The following is a 15,852-nucleotide window of genomic DNA, read 5'->3' as shown; positions in this document are numbered from 1 at the left end:
CGATACACCCAGTTCCGCTCCGATGTTAGGAAGAAAGTGTTCATCTCCTTTGCATGCTGAATCTGGTACCGACCCTGACCAGATGGTGTCGATCTCCAGCTTGTCTCCTTGTAGGGACCGACTAGTTGAGAGGGAGACGTAAACTCTCCCTTAACACAGCCGCGGTTCCGAACAGGCAGCTTGTTGTGTGCGATCCTCCAAGCGCTGGGCTGAGGTCTGGACGGGTTCTGTTCTGACACCTTCCGCTTCTTGGATTCACGCACTGCGTCCGCCGCAACAACAACCGGTAGAGACACCGATGGGCTGGACGGTGGAGTCGTGATTATCACGTGTCCAGTCTCCATCGGCGCTGGTGCTGCTGAAGGAGGGGGCGCCACTGTCAGTTGAGCTGACAGCTTTGACCCCCCTTTGCCACTCCTGGCGTGGGCCGAGTAGTGGGGAGCGGCGAAGCAGAATGGACGGCCTCCAGCAGTTGAGCCGCCTTGGGTCGCCGTCTTCTTCTGCTATCAGATCTCCTCCGTCTATTGTCTCCGTAGATAAGCGTCACAATGGCCAAATTCCCGTCGTGCTGGACGCGGTATTGTTTTTCATTTCAATTCTTTATTTCAGCCTTCAACCCGAAGTTCATCGGCACAAAACAAAAACATACACATTTAGAACAGAGTCTAATACACGCAGGCATTAATGAAATGATGACAATATAGTAGCTAATTTCAGAAGTACTTTTAATTTTAGGATAAGCGTTGTGAACAGAGTATCCATTGGACTGGAAATACGTTTACAGCTGACATAAATACTTTGGTAATGGTTAAGGACCACACAGATTTATCCATTGAAAATAATAATTTTATAAGATTATTGAAGAAAACTCTGTAACCCTATATCCAGCTACAGAGAGATGATCCGCTCACAACGTGCACGTTATAAAACCAGTTATAGTTGAGCACAGGAAAATCAAGTATGGGTGTTTTGTCGTCTTTTACATACATTATGTATCAAATTACCTAATCGCCGTAAGTATGTTTACTTGATGAATTAAATAATGAAACCAACTTAAACATGGATGGATGGACACAGTAATATTTGTTATATACAAACGTCTTACTTGGACAAAGGCCCAAATCCGCAAAGCAAGGGTGGGGGGTGGGGGGGGGGGGGGCAGAAAATCTGTACGATTGCCGAACACAACATCGTCGGACGTACAGAGTAGAGCACTGGGACAAATTCCTGAAAAAAACGGCCCTTCAGTAAAAGTTTGGCATGAATGAATGAGTGTTTAACGACACCCCAGCACGAAAAATACATCGGCTATTGGGAATGAATGAATGAATGTTTAACGACACCCCAGCACGAAAAATACATCGGCTATTGCGTGTCAAACTATGGTAATGGAAACAAATAAGGTGATGATCAACATCAACAGAAAAATTCAAGATATAAATAAAAACAGTGTAAAGAACTGTGCAAAAATACAAATACAAATATCACAGATAGATACTGACTTTTACTCTAAACTTCAATTTGTGCTGTATTGGCCATTCTCAAAGAGAATGTTACACCCCTGCACCACGGTGAGATTACAGCACGCGCAGGGGTAAAAGTTTTGCATGCGTGAAATAGAAGTTGAAAACAAATTGTTTAAAAATGGACACTTGGCTTGTATTGTTGTTTTTTTGGCAGGGGGCAGAGACATGCCCCTGATCTCCACTCTTGTATCCGTCCATGTGTGATTACACAAAGACTCAATGCAAACGGCTATATCCATTATATGGTAATTATATATATATATATATATATATATATATATATATATATATATATATATATATATATATGTATATATTCCGAAGTGAAAGTATGGGTTTAGGGAGATAAAGACAAATATGGCCCCAGCATTATTAACTTCATTAAAGTAATTTTCTGTTGTTTATGTTTCAAATAAAATGTTTTTTCTTTGTTTACTTTTTTATTTGTGTGGGTTTTTTTTGTTTTGTTTGTTTGTTTTTTGTTCCTTTGTTGTGGGTTTTTGTGAGGTTTTTTTTTTTTTGGGGGGGGGGGGGGGGGGGTTCTTTATTATTTGTTGTTTTGTTTTGTTTTGTTTTGTTGTTATTATTTGGTTTTTAGAACAAATAAAAAGACAATGGATTTCTCAATCTGTTGTATTGTCAGCGTATGTGTGTATGTTTATGCGTGAATGTGTGCATGTGTGTGGGCGTATGTATATATATGTGCGTGTGTGTGTTTGTGTGTGGATGTGGATGTGTGTGTATGGTTCTGCGCGCGCGCGTGTATGCCACATGCAATTAAACTTCACACATAAGCTTCACACATAACTGTCCTGGCACCACTGATGCATGGTCAGTCTGGGATCGATCCCCGTCGGTAGTTGGCTATTTCTCACTTCAGCCATTGCACCACGATAGGTATATCAAAGGCCGTGGTATGTACTATCCTGTGTGTGGGATGGTGCATATAAAAGATCCCTTTCTACTAATGGAAAAATGTAGCGTTTCCTCTCTATGACTGTGTCAGAATGACCATATTATGTTTGACATCCAATAGCCGATGATTAATAAATCAATGTGCTCTAGTGGTCTCGTTAAACAAAACAAAACACACTTTTTTAACTGTCCTGGTCACAACTTCTATGAAAGCTGCTGTATTACAGGAATATATTGTCCTTTAAACTACTAAAATACTACAGCCGACATCTACAGCTTGAAATCGTGTTATCTATGCACTGCTAGTCTAAGGGCACGTTCTTTTGTGGTCGCCAAGTCTTTAGAAAGCGGATGAAAAGACTTAGGCGATTTTAACATCTTACTAGCCCTTTTCAAATTCAACTTGCCCTGTAATTTAACTGCACAACGAAAATCAAAACTAGAATTTTCTTTGTTGAATAATAACCATGTATAATAATAACCATGTATATAGTCCGTTTGCGTCAAAAGGAAAACGATGAATTGGTATGTAACTTCATAATGAATAAAGTTAAAATTCATATTTAAAAACATATTAAGTTTTAAACCCATACGAACCCAAATAACATTTTTTGAAAAGGAAATCCATTATAACTAAAAATAGTCCTTCACAAATTGCCATTAAGTGCTACAGATTAAATATAATTTTTAATACCGATGTAAAGAAAAATGCTAGAACAGCCAATTTATGCAGCTTCACTTGCATTGTCTCTGATGTAATTGATAATGCAGTACAAAGAGACTAAAAATAATTAAAAGGAAGAACTGCACGTTTTAGTAAACTAGTCGGAGAGTGGCAGTCCTCGTTATGGCGATGCAAGAGGGATGAACTCTCCAGTAAAGTATTTCCTCGGGAGTGGCTGTCTTCCTATAAACAAGATACAAGATACAGATTGATGGAATCATTCACTCGTTTGCTAAATACCCATTCGACTCTAATCTCGTATTACGGTTTCATCGTTCAGATTACCTTGGATGTTCCATCAATTGCCTTAAACCTGTATAAGAAAAGATTTAACCTATGCAGTTTTATAAATATGTATTTTTTTTTTATTTACACTCAGTTTCCCTCCAAAAGTTATTTCAGATGGTATGGGTTCACAATTTAATAAATTAATGTTTTTATATTTTATATTTGCATGTCAATTAATTGACTTCTGGAATAATCCCTGTAGTAATGGACAATTTCATTGTTAGTGGAGTTAACACTACAAGATAAATTTTGATTTTGTCCCAGAATAAATACTAGCAAGCTAATTAAATAGGATTCATTTGTACCATAACATTTAATAATGTCAAAGAGTAGGTCTACTAGATAATTATGGCGCATCCAGTCCATTCCAGTAAGCCGACAACATTATAAAAAACCAAAAAACTCCCACAAAAAACAACAACAAAACAAACAACAACCTGAATCTAACTCTAGTCAGTCTGGTGCTGTCAAAATGTAGAACATGTTCTTGTGTTTTGTCACATTGGTCATTCGTTTCAAATTCAGTGTGTTTCTTTCTTAACTGGTACCATACTTGCCACACTCAAAAATCGATGGTCGCCCAATGGACTATCATTGTAAAATGCTTAGTCGTCCTTAGCCAATAAAGGTCACCACAGGCGACTGCTAATTTTCACCTCTTATATATATATATATATATATATATATATATATATATATATATATATATAAGAATTGACCGAAATTATTTCTTGGTTCATGCAAGTATGAACCGAAAAAACCCGATGTGCACACTGTATGACTCCGCGTAGTGGGTAATACAAAAGTGTGCATATCGTTTTGTCGGTTCATACTTGCATGAACCAAAAAATAATTGCGGTCAAATTTTATAATTAAATTTATATGCATACTTTAACAATACATAACTCAATTTATTTCCCTCGCTGCTGTGCATTTTACGGATAATTTAGTTATATTGGAAGGAATTGTCCTTTTCGTGTTTAGTTTATATTTTATAAAAGTGAATGAAGGGAAAGTATCTAACATTTATACTGTCGGTGGAACCGTTTAATTTTCGCCAACAGCTGTAGAACATCGCTTACAAGTAAGTTACATGCGTGAAGTTTCCTATATGATTTCTTTGGCCACCGACCGAGTCTCAGGGAACCAGGTGCATATTCCAGTTGGGTTTTCTAATTAAACACCTCACTCTGGTCCCACCCAGGGATGTAGCTGAGCACTCAGCTGATGTTATGAACTCATAGAACTGGAAACAGCCTTTCCCCTCCGTGGATCCTTATTTTTCCCATTCCAACCAGGTCCTCACGATGCATATTAAAGTTCATATTATGTGCTGCCATGTATGTGGAAAGTGCATGGGAAAATGTAACAAATATCCTCTGAAGATTGTGTTAGAATTATCAAATGTTTGACATCCAATTGCCAATAATTAAAAAATTGATCAATGTGCACTAAACGTGTTTTTTTTTGTTTTTTTTTGTGTTTTTTTTGCAAACGAACCGTTTATCTTCCTTATTCCTTTTTTCGTCAATTATTATTCTATTTGGTCATTAATTATTGGGGTCTTGGGTAGACCAGTATTGATGTTATGTTAAAATTAATTCATCCAAATCGGGCATGTACGTCCGTCACACATTTTACGTACGTCCGTCACAATATTTACCCTATACCAGTTAGGTCCAGTTACTTTATTGCATTCTGAATATGCTGTGATGCCTTTCTCTGATGTTCAGACTGTATTTACAAATAGGAATTAATTACGTGAGTACTAACGATCCACAGAATTTGTATCATATTTTGATGACACTGGCTGTTTACTAAGTATGCATGTACGTCCGTCACGCGCCTTGGTACAACCATTCAAAAATTTCTGTCGAGACAAATTTATTTTAAGGGTCTAATACAGAAGTGTAACTAATGGTTGAATGAAACCATCATTAACTTTTCCGATTTTTATTAACTTGTTTTAACATTTAGTATTTTAGTCGTCCAATGTGTACGTCCGTCACAATGGAATTGCCCTGTACTGACTCTAAGGTTAATACTAATAGTAATACCTCCAATCTACTAATTTCAAAATGCATTCAGTATAGAGTACATCCCCAACTGCCATGCAAATAGATATTCAAATGACTGCAATACTGAAAGTGTATCATCATAAAAACCCATTTTATACAATGATACCTCACCCAGCTGTTATGTAAATAGCTATGCAAATGGTTGTAAAACTGAAACTGACTTACCTGTACCCATTTTAAAAAAATATTGTATATAGTGAAACAAACCCCAGCCGTCATGAAAATAGATGCACTAATATTTGTAATACTGAAACTGATTTACCTGTACCTATTAAAAAAACCCCCCCCCCCCCCCCCAAACCCCCCCACAAAAAACACACACACAACCCCCAAACAAAACAAAACAAAAACAAACAAAAACAATAAACAAGCAAACAAACAAAAAACAAACAAAAAACCCCACCAAACATTGTACATAACGATACATGCCCAAGCTGTCATGAACATAAATATTCATGAAATATAAGAAAAAACGGACATACCTTTCGTATTTCAATGTAAGTTTTGACAATAAAAGTTGGTTGTATTATTCATTATTTTTTAGCTATTTTTGTTAAATTTTTAAATACAGGTGTAGTTCATTGAAAAGTGTAGGTGTATCATGATACACCTACACCTTTCCTCCAAAAGTGTAGGTGTAGCATTCGACCCGTACAGTATTCCCTATTTAGCTGGTACAGTTACATATGACACGTCGAGCTAGCATTCGACCCGTACAGTATTCTCTATTTAGCTGGTATATTTACATATGACACGTAGAGTTAGCATTCGACCCGTACAGTATTCGATATTTAGCTGGTATATTTACAGTATTCCCTATTTAGCTGGTACATTTACATATGACACGTCGAGCTAGCATTCCAACCGTTCAGTATTCCCTATTTAGCTGGTACAGTTACATATGACACGTCGAGCTAGCATTCGACCCGTACAGTATTCCCTATTTAGCTGGTATATTTACATATGACACGTCGAGCTAGGATTCCAACCGTTCAGTATTCCCTATTTAGCTGGTACAGTTACATATGACACGTCGAGCTAGCATTCGACCCGTACAGTATTCTCTCTTTAGCTGGTACATATACATATGACACGTCGAGCTAGCATTCAAACCGTTCAGTATTCCCTATTTATCTGGTACAGTAACATATGACACGTCGAGCTAGCATTCGACCCGTATAGCATTCCCTATTTAGCTGGTATATTTACATCATACACGTCGAGCTAGCATTCGACCCGTACAGTATTCCCTATTTAGCTGGTACATTCACAAATGACACATAGAGTTAGCATTCGACCCGTACAGTATTCCTTATTTAGCTGGTACATTTACATATGGCACGTCGAGCTAGCATTCGACCCGTACAGTGTTCCCTATGTAGCTGGTATATTTACATATGACACGTCGAGCTAGCCTTCGACCCGTACAGTATTCTCTATTTAGCTGGTATATTTACGGTATTCCCTATTTAGCTGGTACATTTACAAATGACACATCGAGTTAGCATTCGACCCGTACAGTATTCCCTATTTAGCTGGTATATTTACATATGACACGTCGAGCTAGCATTTGACTCGTACAGTATTTGCTATTTAGCTGGTATGTTTACATATGACACGTAGAGTTAGCATTCGACCCGTGCATTATTCCCTATTTAGGTGGTATAGTTACATATGACACGTAGAGCTAGCATTCGACCCCTACAGTATTCCCTATTTAGCTGGTACGTTTACATATGACACGTCGAGCTAGCATTCGACCCGTACAGTATTCCCTATTTAGCTGGTACATTCACAAATGACACGTAGAGTTAGCATTCGACCCGTACAGTATTCCCTATTTAGCTGGTATATTTACAAATGACACATCGAGTTAGCATTCGACGAACTATGTCAAAACAACCAAAACTGGCTGTATTTCACTTTGACAGAACCGCTCCAAATTATGCGTCCACATTACCTCCAAGAAATTACGCAACAGTTTCTATTGGGCTATAATTTGCAAATTCAATGGCACCAAAAACCACCCTCACTCATTTGCAATTACCAGCGCGGGCGATCCATCCCCTCCCCTCTGCGGGAGCCGACATCTGCGCTCATGACAGGCGTGCGCTACAATATCTTGTTCTGAATGTGCACGTTAAAACCTATGACGTGGCCTGACCTGACCTGACCTGATATAATACGTGTACACTCACCTGAAGATGTTGGTACAAAGAAAAGACTTGAAAGTGGTGATCCAGTTGATACAATCCATATGTGGGTATCGCTCTCAAGTTCACAGGAGACCTTCTCAAACGGTACTCACTTGTTCAACACTGTCAACAGAAAACAAAAAATCTTCAAAAGACATTAAACTTTAACTCATTCTTGACTAGTATGATAACAATGTTGGTATTGATATGAGAATGATCACAGATGGTGGTGATGACAACGACGACGACGACGATGATGATGATGCTATGATCATTTTGATGATAATGTTGATTTTGATAATGATAATGGTGATTTTGACGATGATAATGGTGACTTTGATGATGATGATGATGATGGTAATTTCGATGATGATGATTTTGATCATAATGATAATGATCATGGTGACGACAACACTGTCAACAGAAAATAAAAATCTTCAAAAGACATTAAACTTTAAAGGGACATTCCTGAGATGTTAGCGACTAAAAGAGACTTTTTAACGATTGTAATTACATATTAAATATACATTTCTGCATAAAATATTAGAGGCTGTATATTAAACGTACTTCTGTTTGTTCTAATATTTGTACTAGGTTAAATTTAATTTTATTTCCAATATATATATATATATATATATATATATATATATATATATATATATATATATATATATATATATATATATATATATAAATTAATTAAATAAAAAATAACTTAATAATAATAATAATAAGTTCCGGAACTAAAATGTGGTCGTAGACAAAAACTTCCACCGAATTCGTGTTCAGTGACCAAACTGGCCATATAATTGACAAACCATATTTTTTTCTATTGAAAAGAAAAGAGTATCTTGTTTTCTAGATATAAATACAAAAGAAATTGTGTAGGGACATAGAAGTGACACTTTCTAAAGAATGACCCATGTGTCTGTATCACTGTGCCATGTGTGTGCAGGTATATCCGAAAATGCACAATACAATTGATATATTATATCTGGCTATGATATTGCGAATAAACAGTTTCAAAACAGGTATACAATGGCAATTTATATCCAGTGTCCCATGTTGTTGGTGTTGAACTTTATTTTCGTGCTTATATCCAATTAAGGTTCAAACACGCTGTCCTGAGCACACACCTCAACTATCTGGACTGTCTGTCCAGGACAGTGGGTTAGTTGTTAGTGGTTAGTGAGAGAAAAGAGGGTGTAGTTGTCTTACACCTACCCATTAAGTTGTTAAAACTCGCTCTTGGTAGGGGTCGGTACCGAGCTGCGAACCCAGTACCTACCAGCATTATGTCCGATGGCTTAACCACGACACCACCGAGGCCGGTAGTGTCCCAGGTAAGCAATACTCAATAAAAAAAAAAGAGTTTGTTTTATTTAACGATGCCACTAGAGCACATTGATTTTTTTTTATCTTTTCATCGGCTATTGAACGTCAAACATAATAAATTATGGTCATTCTGACACTGTTTGTTTTTAGAGGAAACCCGCTGTCGCCACATAGGCTACTCTTTTACGACACGCAGCAAGGGATCTTTTATTTGCGCTTCCCACAGGCAGGATAGCACAAGCCATGGCCTTTGCTGAACCAGGTATGGATCACTGGTCAGTACAAGTGGTTTACACTTACCCATTGAGCCTTGCGGAGCACTCACTCAGGGTTTGGAGTCGGTATCTGGATTAAAAATCCCATGCCTCAACTGGGATCCGAACCCAGTACCTACCAGCCTGTAGACCGTTGGCCTAACCACGATGCTCAATAATTTCTTGTATTAATTTACATAATTTCTTGAGAACACCTATTTTGCTATTCGTCATTAGTTGTTTACATTTCAACATACTTGGTTTATTATAATAATATGGCTTAAGCAAATGTTTACGGGAGTTAGTGAAATAAGTACATGTGAATAAATAGTGAAATTCGTCTCCAGTGTCATTATTGTTACACAATGTGCACGTTCTATCTTCTACTGGGGTGTTGTTCCAGCGTCCTATTTAGATTGGTAAGTAGTGGTTAGATGTTCTAAATTTGAGAAATATAGCACAAAATGTTTGTGGTAATATAATAAGATATTTTTCTAATCTAAGGTTTTCTTTAAATATAGCGTACGTTTTACCTCTTGATGATAAAGCTATGTTACTATCCCATTGTTGTAAACACTGGTCGTTTTGTCTTAATTTTACTTGCTAAAGAAGTATTTTTAATGGATGAAAAGTTCCGTGACATCCAAACATTTGTCATGCCTAGCTGGGTAAATATAACTTCACCAACGGGTGTGTAAGAAAGGTATACAATGGTAATTAATATCCTGTGTCCCAGGAAAGCAATTCTCGACAGCAGCTGAAAGGTGCAACATGCCATTAAGAAACCTATCCGCGCAGTGTGATCTAGGGCACACAACGTAAACACCATATCATGCTTGCAGTATTTATTTAAGCATTGAACGAATGCAAATTAATGAATGCTTAACGACACATTCGAACGAAACACACATCGGCTAGTGGGTATCGAACAGCGATAAATATATGAATGAATTGATAATCAACATCGAAATAAAAATTCACAATTTAAATTCAAATCAGTGTAAAAGGCTGTTAAAAAACTACAAATATCACAGATAAGTAAATTCGAATAGTAGGTTACGTGTGTATAATTATATATAAGAGATCACACAAATACTATCAGCAAGTAAAGACAGCAAGCAAAACCGTCAACCCTTGTTGTCAGAAGTAGACCGTGTTACTGGCGGTCAGTTCAACACAGTCTAATTTCGTCCATTAGGTCAGGTCATGTCATAGGGTTTTACGTGCACATTCAGAACAAGCTGTTTTAGCGCACGCCTGTCGTCCATGACAGGACAGGTGTGTGTGGGGGGGGGGGGGGGGGGGGAGAGGAGGGACCGCCTGCACTGGCAGGTGCAAGGGAGCGCCAGCAGCCCGATCGATTCGGTAGCAGGCGGGTGGGTGGTGGTGGTGCTATGGAATTTTGAATGGAGCCGTTAATGCCAAAGAGAAAGGGTGCGCAATTTGTGATTGAGGAAATTTGGCGCAGTTTTTGAACGGTCGGTCGAAAGGTAAATGGCCGAGCTAATATAGGTTTTGATATTAGTGAATCGAGAGTAGCTCGTTAATTAGACCTCTGTGATGCTGGGTGTCTCCCTAGGTTGCCCGTAGGGCCCTTATAAAGGGCCTGACCGCTTCTGGTCGTGGCATGACAACCTAGAGAAGACTCGTGCAATTGTGTGAACACCGGTAGGCAAGGGAGTTGTTCCGGGGGTTCCCGACGTTGTGGCCGTTGTTTGGTCCTTTCCCGTGTCACCAAGACAGTACTAGCAGCAAGTATTTGGGATTGGGTAGGGTAGACTGGTATTCTTTTGTCCAGTTTCCCCTGGGTGCAGTGCAGTTGTGTACTCGGAGCTGGTATTATTTTATCCAGCTCCTTATTAGAGTACGTGCTGGGCCATTAAATGGGTGCGGGTGCATTGTTATCATTAGTCAATGCACCCTGTGTACTGATGTGATGTGCATGCTATCTGTATGTGAGTCCTACTTTGGTGTTAAGGTTGTTCCTATTGTCCTATGTCCCTAATCTAGTGTTTTCCAACGTCTTTTCAGAGCCACCCCCCCCCCCCCACTCCTTGGATTATAATGAAATACAAGGATAGGGGCGGAGTTATACTAGCCTAGCTATCTAATTTGAAGGGAATGTACCTTGTAGTGTGAGTATTGGTTAAAAAGCAGAGTGCTCTAGCATGTTTTTAATTTGTTGCCAATAAATTATCTCTATTGCCAGGGAGCCAGTCAAGGCTGTTACACAAACATACTCCAGACAGACACACAAACACACTACTAGTAGGTAACTGTATACATGTACCGTTTTTAAAAAAAAAAAATTTTTATTCCCGCCCCCAAAATATAAAATTTAATATATGATATTAATCTGATTAATGTACCTTTATTATTTTCTGTCTGGTTGTTGTAGAGCTGGTCCCGAAGGGTTGGTTCTCCGTCTGTTTCTGTTTGTGGATCTAAGTGCCTCACCTTATTGCTATAAGAAAGTGTATTGGTGGTACATGGTGCAAGTGCATAATTTGTGCGAAATATACATGTGGAGTTCCTGGTTCGTGATAAGCTGGATTGGACCAATGAGAGTGCTGCAAAGAAAAGGTGATAATTAGTGATATCCTATCTTGGTTGATTGCCTAACGATGTTGATTGGCTAAATGGGTTGCTGTGATTTCGATCCTGTCTTAGTGGAGAGAAAAATAAAATGTGTCGCTAGCGGGTGGTGTATGCCAGTTGTCAATCACGAGCTTCAGAACATGAACATATTTACAGTAGAATGATATGGTTATCGTGGTTAGGTCTGGTTGGCATTGGCATATCTAGTGGTTATTAATCACTCGCTACCGTCCCGCCGTTAATCCCCAGGTTGGAGTGCCTGGTCGAGTGCTTAAGTTCGCCCTTCCGTCCGAAAGATGTACAGGCGGGTGGTTTTGAGTAATTGTTAATTTATTGCTGAATTTGTGCCAGCTAATTTGGCTAGGTATATGCTTTTACTTTTGTCGTTTCACCGTTCTCTCCCCGGGTTGGAATACGTGGTCTGTTCGAGTGCGTAGGGTGGATGTTCCATCCAGTGAGTCACGGGTGTCACGAGTTAAGCAGCGTATTAATTACTTATCTTAATTATAGATCGCCACCTTCCCTCCGTTGGTCCCCCGGATTGGAGTGCATGTCGGTCGAGTGCAGAAGGTCGCTCTTCCCTCCGGGAGACGTACAGGCGGGTGGTTGCGATCATTTTCTAATTTTAGTTTTTAACTTTATGACTGTCAGGAGCCCGATGGGTGTGCTACGGTTTCCCATCCTGCTTGCGATCAGTCGGGTTGGTGGTCCGCGTCGACCGAACGCTTGCAAGGCGGGCAGTACGTGGCACTTATAGTTTTGGTTTGGTGGACTGGACGAATTGATATACTGCTTTGAAGGTTTTATGTTTTAGATATTTATCAGGGTTAAGTAAAAAGTTATGTGTAATTGGTTTATTGTGGTTGGCTTCGGTTATTGATTCTATCATTAGTTTTCTCTAGCTGTTGTGTAGCGTGCAATCCAGAAGATAGTGTTTCATGTCTTCTCGGGTGCCACACTCACAGTCAGGGGTTTTTTTTGGTGAAAGAGCAGCTGTTGAGCTGCGAAGATTTACCTATGCGCAATTTAGTAACTAGATTATCCAGGTGTTTAGGTGTTTATGTCGGATAGAGTTGACTAGTGGTTTGATGTTATAGTGCCGTGTATTGGCTGTTAGGTCCCAGTTGGCCTGCCAGTGATTAATGTAGTGTTTTCTTGCTTTTGACATTAGTTCTGATATTCCTAAAGGTAGCGCTGTAATTGTACTAGTGATTGAAAGTGCAGTTTTGGCTCCATAGTCAGCTATTTCATTGCCAATTATACCTACGTGAGCTGGGACCCATTCGAATACTACTGTTAAATTAAGCTGGTTTAGTTCTTGAAGTTTATTGTGGATAGCTGCGAGGATATCTGGCCTGGTAGATTTATTAGTTTGAAGTGATTGGATGGAGCTAAGACTATCTGAGAAGATAACGCTTTTAGAGTATTGTTTAGTTTTAATCCAGATTAGCGCTTCGTAGTTGGCTGTCATTTCTGCTGTATAGACTGATAGGTTATCTGACAGCCTGGCGTATTTAACTAGTTTAGAGTGTTTAGATATTACTGCGAAGCCAACCCTACCGTTATCTGGATTTTTTTTAGCCATCCGTGTAGATATGGATATGCTCAGGGTAGTTTTCATTAGCTGCAGCTTCGAACAGGACTTCCTTAAATGGTGGAAAGGGGGTTTCATCGGTAGCTTTTTTAATTAGGTATGGTGTGTGGCATTCGATTGGTTGATTGAGATGGTATAGTGCCACAGGTGTGTTATCAATTCCTACTTCTATTTTCGTCCATTATACCACGTGTTCCTTTATTTCTTTCCAGCAGTATATATATATATATATATATATATATATATATATATATATATATATATATATATATATATATATATATATATGTATGTATGTATGTAGTGTTTTTCCTAGCTTGTTTTAGCATGATGCGGCACCATGCCTCAATAGTCTAGCACCATCTTGCCTTAATCAGCACTACGCTGCCCTGAGACTAAAACAATTCATTCTAAAATTGCCTTTATAAAGCGCCGAAAAATATATTATTAATTAATAAAATATGCCTTTTATATCTTTTGCCATTCATTTATTACAGCAAACACATAAATTACATTAATGTTTATTTTAATTAATTTTTGTGTATAATTAATGAAAAACAAGTGCCCCCGAAAATGGTGAAAATGCCCCAAAAGTGTTTGGTCTACCATGCCTTGCCTAATTTCTAGGGAAATCACTAATATATAGTTCAAGATATACAGGGAAAGTCGCGGTACCTTTCGTGAATTATATAAAATCATTATGTAGGTAGCCAGATGATTAGGTGTACGTGCGTGTGTGTAAATACGTGATTGTGTGTATGTACGTAGACACGTACGTACGTACGCATGTATGTTTATGTATGTATGTATACTCACATACATAAATACATTCACATATACATACACACACTTAAAGTGTGTATTGTGTTTAACAACATTACTAGAGCACATTGTTTTATTTACCATCGGCTACTGAATGTCAAACATTTGTTACATATATTTTCCATTGGTAGCAAGGGATATTTTATTATATGTATCGTCCCACAGACAGGATAGCAAATGCCACGGCCTTTGATACACCATTCGTGATGCACTGGCTGGAACGAGAAATAGCTCAATGGTCCCACCGACAGGGATCGATTCTAGACCTACTGAGCAACAAGCGAGCGCTTTACCACTGGGCTACGTCCCACACCATACACGCTCACAGAGAGGAGTTTGAACAACGTGGATTTTGAAGGGGAATGTTTCTGACCGGGAGGGGAGGTGATAATATAGAGGTTACGGGACGATTTGTACCCAAATAGACGAAAATAATGTGTGTACGGCAAGAAAACGAAGATAGATAATGCAGATACGTAAATAAGTAGACACACACACAAAAAAACCCCCAGATTAAATGGATGACGGTCATATATATCGTGTAACAAGCCAACGCGTGGAGTAACAGTATTTGAATGCTGCAATTATTGGTACTCACCTCTGCTCTTTCTCTAGTCTCAATCAAAACAACATATTTAGTTTTAAAAATGAGAAATAAATGTCTTCCAACGTCTTTGAAACCCTCAGCAAAAGGAAAGCAGCCAACCTTGACGTAACGTTTCATGACATGATATAATGTGTTTAACATGCTCCTATACCACTAAGGTTTCGAGAATGACCACCCCGGGCTCGGCCTCTGGAGGCCAGTGACCCAGCCCGGGGCAGAATTACTTAGGACAATTTTGAATTTACACCAATCAGGAAATGGGACTTTATAAATTAATATTTGTTGTGCCATTTCTAAAAATAATAAAATTAAAACAATTTATATAATTTTGATCGCACTCTTAGAACGGGTATTTCTGATATTAAATTAATAATACAGAGCTCTCTATTCACCCTATTTTTCCAGGTAGGTTGGTTTCTAGGAGGTTGGGCCTAGGCCACAGGAAGTTTGTTTAGCAGTGGGGACGAGTGTTATAAGGGGCACCAATTATATTTGGAATTTCAGTGTTGCCGCAACCGGGGGAGGGCCCCGAGGGGGCGGTGGGCAGACCCCCTGACAAACCTAACACCCCCTACGGCCGAAACCGCCTACGCCTATGGCCTAATCTACTTCCGGTGGCATACCCCCACCCCTCCGTGGCCCACCCCCAGCCAACCCAACCGTCGTGCACTCCATTCTCGGTGCTCCTCAGATAGTTTTGCGGTTGGATCACTAGGAGAGTGATCCACATCCGCTAGATTAACAGGTACAGAAGAGATTGCGTCCGGTGAGTCTGGCAGAGTGAAACGTACTCAGATGATCCTGAAGTCCAGAGGCGCCTCTCCATAATCCACGGGAATCTAAAGGTTACGTCATTCACCAGACGCTGTGACCCTTTAATTTAGAACACTAGAGGATGGAAACGGGGTATAGTACC

At 39.1% G+C, this 15,852-nt stretch overlaps 1 protein-coding gene across 2 annotated transcripts in view; it reads right to left on the bottom strand.

Annotated features, from left to right (window-relative positions):
- The window catches only part of LOC121386757 (alpha-(1,3)-fucosyltransferase C-like), a 57,558-nt gene extending 42,551 nt beyond the window's left edge, over positions 1–15,007 (bottom strand). The window contains exons 1-2 of one of the 2 annotated variants that reach the window (XM_041517765.1): positions 14,928–14,960; positions 7,730–7,849 (exon numbers count right to left, since the gene is read on the bottom strand). In XM_041517765.1, the coding sequence (XP_041373699.1) occupies positions 7,730–7,788 (59 nt within the window). In that variant the 5' untranslated portion in view covers positions 7,789–7,849; positions 14,928–14,960. Of the gene's footprint in view, positions 1–7,729; positions 7,850–14,927 lie in introns of both variants that reach the window. The other variant, XM_041517762.1, reaches the window with a different exon arrangement.
- Between the last annotated feature and the right edge of the window lie 845 nt (positions 15,008–15,852).

Source organism: Gigantopelta aegis, chromosome 12 (genome assembly GCF_016097555.1).
Source record: "Gigantopelta aegis isolate Gae_Host chromosome 12, Gae_host_genome, whole genome shotgun sequence".
In the NCBI taxonomy this organism is placed as follows: Eukaryota; Metazoa; Mollusca; class Gastropoda; order Neomphalida; family Peltospiridae; genus Gigantopelta; species Gigantopelta aegis.
Note: the sequence above shows the minus strand (reverse complement) of the source record. Positions and strands in the feature narration are given on the sequence as shown.